At 37.2% G+C, this 8,009-nt stretch overlaps 1 protein-coding gene across 1 annotated transcript; it reads right to left on the minus strand.

The window, feature by feature from the left end:
- Positions 1-2,029: 2,029 nt before the first annotated feature.
- Positions 2,030-3,913, minus strand: kcne4 (potassium voltage-gated channel, Isk-related family, member 4). The gene is made up of 2 exons (XM_079392014.1): positions 3,735-3,913; positions 2,030-3,173 (listed from the first exon to the last, which is right to left on the minus strand). Exon 2 carries the CDS (start codon positions 3,150-3,152, stop codon positions 2,625-2,627), a length of 528 nt encoding a protein of 175 aa, XP_079248140.1. The 5' UTR covers positions 3,153-3,173; positions 3,735-3,913; the 3' UTR covers positions 2,030-2,624.
- Positions 3,914-8,009: the final 4,096 nt, after the last annotated feature.

The following is an 8,009-nucleotide window of genomic DNA, read 5'->3' on the forward strand; positions in this document are numbered from 1 at the left end:
CATTTGAGAAAAGTCTGGATATAGGCCGATTTGTCTGTGGTGTTACTGTCTTTCCTGGTAATACCACAGAGCCTGTATAGTAACTTGCAATATAAAGTCTGTGGTGTGGTGTTCCTTCAAAATGACAGACATAAGTGGCTGTGTCACCAGTGTTTGATTGAAATTATTTAAAAATCAAAATGTTCTTAAGCTTTCATTTTAATGGATATAGCATATTAAACTAATTTTAAATGCATAGCAATACACTGTAAAAAAAAATCTGTAAAATTTACGGAAAAAAACTGGCAGCTGTGGTTACCAGAATTCTACCGTAAAAAATACGGTAGCAACGTTTTAGGTTTTACGGTTTTAACTTAAATTTACAGTTAAATACCGTAATTTCTTTAACTGATATAATCTTAATATACCAACCTATTAAAGTACTGAAATCTGTTTTGTTCCTTTGAAATACACTGATAACCACCAAATGCAGGTGATGATGAGAAAGTCACATGATGAGCCAAAGCCCTTCACAAGCAACTTTTAAACAATAGAATATAGAGAAGGTGCACAGTGTCATTCACATGACACTCTTTGCTTTTCGCAGATTAATCTTCCTGTCCGATTAATTCGCATTTGCATAGCTGACTGAGCTAGACTGAAGTTATAAAAAGCTGCTTATGTGAATGTGAATTTTCAGTAGGCTAAATAATCTTCCAGTTTGTTCCACAACGCTATCATACATTCAGGAATACAGTGCTAATTAACCAATTTTACAACAATTTGATGTGATAAGTTCTAGCTACTTCACTGTATGCAGAGCCAGAGCATGCTGTTATGAAAAAAAAAAGAAAAAAGAAAAGAACGCTGGATGATAGTCAAATGCATCGTAAAATAGCTGTTTCCGTGTCAGTTAACAATACAACACTGTAGCACAGAAACAATCAAACTGATTCTGAACACTCTTTGATGCCATAGATGTTACAGAAGACAAGCATAGAGAGGGAGGATGTGCCTTTCATTTCCTCTGTAGGGAGTATGAGTCACACTAACCTCTCTTCTGTCTCCCTTGTTCTGTCTTTCACACAGTCGCAATCATTTAATCAAAATCGATCTATCTGGGAGCATAAGGTTGGGCCATAAACAGAGACAGCAGGAAGTGACCGCACGTGTTTATATTTTGTCTTCAGATAAAATCATGACATGGTTTATTATTCATGATCTTTGATAGGGCAAAAATGATTCATTAAATTATTCACATGCAGTGTTTTGTTCGGAAGTTTTATTCATTATGTATCATTGCGTTTTATGTAACTCGAAAAAACTAAAATGGTTTTCCAAGTTCACAACAGCTGGGTTTCACTTTTTACTCAGCACTTTAAAAAGCAGGAAGACCAACATCTCTCTTTTGAGGTGACATGGGTGTCAAAAGCTGAATATTTTACTTCAAAAACTTTCCTAATACTGCGTCCAACTCACATCAGATGAACTGAGGAAATTTTGATTGGAAAAGGGCCACTCAGACGAGAAGTTTCCACTGCGCTCCCTGGGGCGGAAGACGGGTCACTGACACTTGTGCATGCGATGTCATTTCATTAGGACTGTGAGGATGATGCTTATGAAGGATTCTGGTTATAATCACGCAGTGGAAGCACAAAATCATGAAATTTAGAAAACCCCCTTTGTCCCTGAATGAACATCTAGCTTATTCTCAAGGGGAATAATAGAATTAAAAATATTTCAGGAGTGGACGCTTGAAAGATCTTTATCCCTAAAATGTCGCCAAGAACCTCTCATTATCTTTTCTCATCTGCAAAGGGCTTCCGAATGTCTTAATTGCATCTGTTTCAGTCCCTCAGGGCCGGTGGGAAATATCTCAAATAATTTTCTTTGAAACATTACATTTCTGAATGCTTATATCTTAAAATGTTACCAAGAAAATCGGCCTCACATTTATTCTAGTTTCCTATAGGTCTAAAAAAATCACTGGAGAAGCCCCGTGATCTTTGACTCCCCAAGTGGCAATAATCATAAACAGCCACAAAACCTTCACATTCTGAAGGATCATTTTATTTAGTTTGCACATAAAATAAGGTAAAGTTTAAATAGACATATCCATGCATGTATAACAATATATACAGATCTTTTTCTTTTTTAAAAAACATTTGCACATCTGTGTGAATGAAATATAGGCCTTTAAAGTAAAAAGTTTTGTTCAAGTGACTTCCAGGTTTATGGCAATGTTTACATCTTGCCTGAAACATACTTCACACAAGTATGCGAGGAAATAAACTTCTAGCAACACAAGTTGAATTTCGAGCACGTCAAATCCAATTTATATCACAAGTTATGTGCTTCTTGTGTAAAAATCTGTTTCTGGCGATAAGAGTTTATATTTCCATCAAGGCTCTTTCATCACGTGATCCACAGTTCCCGCCAAATTACTAACAATAAAACCTCAATAAATTAACAGTATTTTCTTAAAACAGTACAAGAAGCGTTCAGAAACTTCATTTTTTTTATTGCAACGGTGGCTAGTACCAACTTAAAACAGTTTTATTTGCTGTAACATTAACTGTGGTGGGATAATCATTGCTTTTCGGCGGGAACTATGGTTGCCATAGTAACGGTTTGCAGCGGGAACCTCAGAGCGCTTCTTTGAGGTTTTCCCGGGAAGGTCCGTCACTGTTGTGGTCCGAGCCGGTTTTCTGCGGATTCTCGTCTCCGCCGCTGTCCGACTCCTCTTCAATGGCGAAGCGGACATCGGCGACGGAGCTGAGGGAGCTCACGCTGCTCTGCTCCACCGAGCACAGCGCGCACGCCAGGGGCGCGAGAACCCTGCCGCCGTCCAGCGCGCGGCCCGTGGTCAGCATGAACGGCACCGGCGTGGAGTGCAGCGCGGGAAACGCGGGGACGCTGAAGCTGTGCTTCTTCTGGCTCGCGCCCCACTCGCGCTGCTCCTCCTCGTACAGAAGCCGCGTGAAGGCGTTCGTGCGCCTCTTCTCGCGCCGTTTGGTGCGCAGGTAACCGAGCACGATCCCAGTGAGGAACACTCCGTAGAAAGACACCACGATGATGATGTACAAATACGCGTTACTGTCGCCTCCACCGGGCAAGGCGATTCGGTTGGTCTGCTGCGCCGGAAGCGCGGAGGCGTTGCGCGCCAACTCCATTACTACGAACGAAACTGTTATCTGTGAAATTACAGAGAGAGAGAGAAAGTTAAAACGTAGTCTTTTCAATGATGAAGGCTACAAGTAGTCGTAGTAATATAGTAATTACAATAGGCTAATAATAACAATAAATAGCTATAATAATAGTAAAAATAATAATGTGATTCAAGAATAAAAAAAAAACATAGGCCTAATAATAAAAAAACAAAGAATTATAGACACAATAATAACGAGAGGAAGAAATAAAAAATAAACCGCTGTGCAAAAATTAAAAATAAATAACTGCTAAAAAGGTTAAGACTAAAACTGATCAGAAACCACCCAGATGGTGAATTAAAAAACAAAAAAAACTAATCTTTAACAAACTTTAATTTTGGAGACGTATCACAACCAGGTTTAACATAGAAAAAACTGAGGGACTCAAAAAATCGCTTTATAGTAACTTCATTAACATTAATACACCACTGCAATATAGACATGATTTAAAAACACGTTGGCCTATTTATGTTTGAAAATACACATTTTAAGCATTAAATGTTTACAATATTGTTTCATGTCTTTACATGAACGTTAGTTACTCACCGGGATGTTTCACCCTGGAGCGCGTGGCTTCGCTGTTATTCAGTCTCTGGCTTGTAACGGGGCTGTCAGCTGAGTCCGGTTTAAATAGCGGATCCCATGCGTGGCCACGCGCCAGGAGGATCTGTGACAGAGGATGAGGGAGTCGAGATCCTCACAGGACTTGAGTCCCGGCCAGAGACGCTTGAGCTCACAGCCACATTCTGATGACGTTTAATGGAGTCCAAGTGCGCAGTGCTGCCAGATGTGCTCATCCATCATAACATAACCAGACAGGCTTGCTTTAGGAAGACTCTTATTCAGCAGGACAGCTTGCCTTTCAAAAACTGGAGGAATGGCTTGCACGAGTCATGCAGAAATAAGCTTAACACCCTTGGTCTATCCCATTTTTGCATCCCTTCCACTGTTAAAAAGTAACTAACTCTTGAGTAAATTTTAAATGAGCTACTTTTTACTTTTACTTGAGTAGATTTTTAGACTTATACTTAAGTAACATTTCATTAAGGTACTTTTACTTGAGTAACATATTTTTGTACCTCTGCTAATAGTAGAAAACTTCATTTATTGTTAGCTTTATTGTATAGCTGTAGCCTATCCCTTCTAGCCACAACCAGGCTAATGGCAGACATGGCCATTTGTAAATTTAATGAGTCTCCTTCGCTTCCAGTTATTTACCGGAACAAAAACACACCGTTATTCTGTTTGATATTGGTATTTGTTACTATATTATTTTAATTAATTATCATAATCATAACTGATTTATAGCGCAAATAGTTTACTGCACTTTATTCTTTCTTCTTGTAATATAGCAGCTATTCAATCGGAAGAGTCACATATTCAAAGAAAATAACTTACTTCAGCGTCACACATTAAGGTGATATCTTTATGTGAGTAGCAATCAATTTCCAACAACAACATTGAAACATCATCAGGTAGCCTAAATCATTTATGAAACATAAACTGGAAACATTTCAAATTAAAGCTAACATTATTAATCAAATGTACAGTGGGACTAATGCCATGCTATGCGTTTGAATAAGCAAAGTTAAGCTGTATACCTTACAACCCCACTGACGTAGTTTTCAATGGCCTCCTGGTCTGATTTACATCAGCAGTGAAAGGTTGTTAGAATCTATGCCAACCTCATCTGTCTGGCAGTGATGCATGATGGGTAGGTGTGGCATGACTGTAGAAAACTGGAGCCAGAATGTGCAAACCAATGCCTGACCACACCTGTCAATTAGGATCGAGTAACAGAGAACTGACGCAAAGCACATGAAAATCTGATCAAATCAGCAGCTCTGGGGCAGTTCCCTGTCTGAGAACACATTACAGAAACAACCGCATCATAAGGTGAATCGGAGGAAAACATCAGCAGTATAACACTCCTTCCGTTGGATGTTTTACACTCACTATAGGGACTTTTGCACTTCGCAGCTGTATTATGGAAGTATTTCTATAAAAGGGTATAGCGGAGCATCAGACATATGCTCTGCTCAAGATCAGACACTTCAACTTTATTCATTATAGCATTTACACAATGGAGCTAAAGTTAGTCATTACTCAGTGAAGGATTGAGGGCTTTCTTTAAAATTATAACCCTTTTTAACCAGTAGTTCATTCTGAATGTTTTAGAGTGACACATAATTCTTCAAATCCATAACTAATACTTATGTTTATGCAGCTGTTTGCCAACCAAAATGGTGCCCTTAGGAAAACTGGCTTTTGTTTGTTAAAGGGATTTCACAAAAGACCAATAAAATGGAAAGCATAAATAAAATTGATTACCATTTAACATATGCACAAGTGAATATGCAATATCTTGATTTTTAAAAAATACAAATAAAAAATCATGAACACACAAAAAATGGCAACATGCATTTAAACTAAAAGAATTAATAACTTACTCCGTTTACTTAAGTGACCTTTAAAAACAGTTTATTCATAAGACAGATTTTGTTTGGGACATGTGCTTCATAATAAGAATAACCCACAAAGTTGAGTTTTGCACAGGAAAGCCCTTTATTCCTTTATCTCAACTCTCTCAACTTCACAGGATCAATTTCAAGGCAAATGACAAAAACTTATGGCCTGATATAGGAATGTCTGATTTCATTATCAGGGGCACAAAACTGCGTAGGACCAAAAGGACAAAGTAATAATGTTGAGAGGAGAGAGCGTGAGAGAAATGAACAACAAGAACAGGGAGTTTATGACTACGGCTTCCACAGGGATCGCAGTGAGTTCATTTAACAAACAGAGAGGAAAGAAAAAGAGAGGAACAGGGAGCGCTTTTATTGATCAGAGATCAGCTGAATAAAAAGCATCATAAATCAAGGAAGTCTAATTCAACTCCATCTATATTCAACTCTATTTTTACTTCATGCACACTTTGTTCAGAAGCAGTATTTTTGAGCCATAAATGTCACGTGACTGGTCACTATATTATCACGCTCTGCAGCAGAGAGAGAGAAAAATAGATATTTTTCCCATTGGTAAAAGCCTGCCAAAAAGATAGAACAACTAATACAATACACCAAAGTTTTTGTCATTTTATATTCAGTTTATTTCAGAATATTGGCTGTTTTTTATGGAAGCCTGTTTCCACCACTGAATAAAAAATAAAGTAATAATTACGGCTTTTTATCTCAGAATTGTGTGATATAAACTCACAATTCTGAGAAATAAAGTCTATAAACTCATGAGAATTGGAACGATTGTAAGAAAATTATTTTTTTTCTTCTCAGAATTGGACTGTATAATTTTGGAACTCACTATTTTCTCACGAATCTGAGAAAAGTCAGAATTGTGAGTTTGTTTTCTGTAATTGTGAGGAAAAAGTCAGAATTGTGAGTTTGTTTTCTGTAATTGTGAGGAAAAAGTCAGAATTGTGAGAAAAAAAAAAAATTATTCAGTGGCGGAGATTTTGAATGGCCTTCAATGGAGAAAGTAAATTTAGCCTATTTGACCAAAAACACAGACTTGTTCTTAAGAATGTACACCTCCATTTGCATCAAGCCTTATCTAGTCTCTTCTTTATTTCTAAATAAAACAGTTCAACTTGTTCTGAAACAATTTAAGCACATGTCAGTTTGTCTTTATAGACAAAGGGTGGAAAACCTCCCTGAAATGAGTGAAATCATGTCAAAATGTTAAATGGACCTGTTTGAATGGCTTATATTATTATAATTATACTAGATCTATTATCCTGTCCAGCAGGATATACAGTCACCCAATAAGATCATTCCAGTCCTAGAACATCAATCAGAATCATCCAATGAACAGAAATGCTTTCGGGATTTCACACTCTCCAATAAGCAAGTAATTATATTTAAATAAAGCTAATTATTTCAACAATAAATTAATTGATTTTTCTAGATCATTGGTCTCCTCCTAACAGTATTAAAGGTTATGGAATGATTGAAAAAAGCAAATTTAGTATTCCAGATGTGTTTGGAGAGAATATTGCTGATGTAAACTGATGTTGGATATCTACAAGTTGTATTTGTTTGAAACTGAAGGTGAACGTGAGCTAAGAAAAACATCCCATAATGCATTGTTTGTGTATAGGGAAGACCAAGAACTGGGACAGTTAAGTGCGACTCAGAGCAAGACTGACCTACTGTGAAACCAACTTTTGGAATCTGAGCAACATTTTGGAGATCCAAAGCATCATGGGAAGTATTTATAGCCGTGATAAAGCTTTTTTTGGGGAATAACATGCATAAAACGTCCTGAGAAATCACATTAAGTATGTTTACATGCAGTAATCTTTTGCACGTTGGTTTAAATCCAATACAGCACTTTCTCCTGAGCTGCTGCTGCAAGCATAATTGCAGTTTTTGCCTTGATTACTAAAATGAAAACTGACATATATGTAAGAACTGATTTTTTAGCAAATACTCCGTCTCTTCCACTGACCAGTTCATTAAATGTGACACGTGAATAAACATGTTTGTATGACCGTAAAACATTTCTCTGCATTGCACAAATGTGCAAGCGATTTTACTTTTTTCAGATTGAACAGATTTTTTTCAGGTCTACCCCACCTATTTCAATCTGATCAAAATGTCATTTGGATCAAGCTCAGTCAGCTATATCGAGGTGTTTACATGAAGGTTTTCAGTCTGATTGAGCCATTATTATTGGATTATTTGGATGCATGTAACTATCAATTTACAGCACTGAACCTTTTTGCTTTTCAGTTATTTCACTTCTGATTTATTGACATGACAGTGCTTTGGAAAGCATGCATGTATTTGGAAGGGATTTAGCAGC

Source organism: Barbus barbus (genome assembly GCF_936440315.1).
Source record: "Barbus barbus genome assembly, chromosome: 34".
NCBI classification, from domain to species: domain Eukaryota; kingdom Metazoa; phylum Chordata; class Actinopteri; order Cypriniformes; family Cyprinidae; genus Barbus; species Barbus barbus.

Bases quoted from the DNA above. Each gene is read 5' to 3' on its own strand.
- kcne4 (XM_079392014.1), bottom strand. From the start codon at position 3,152: ATGGAGTTGGCGCGCAACGCCTCCGCGCTTCCGGCGCAGCAGACCAAC.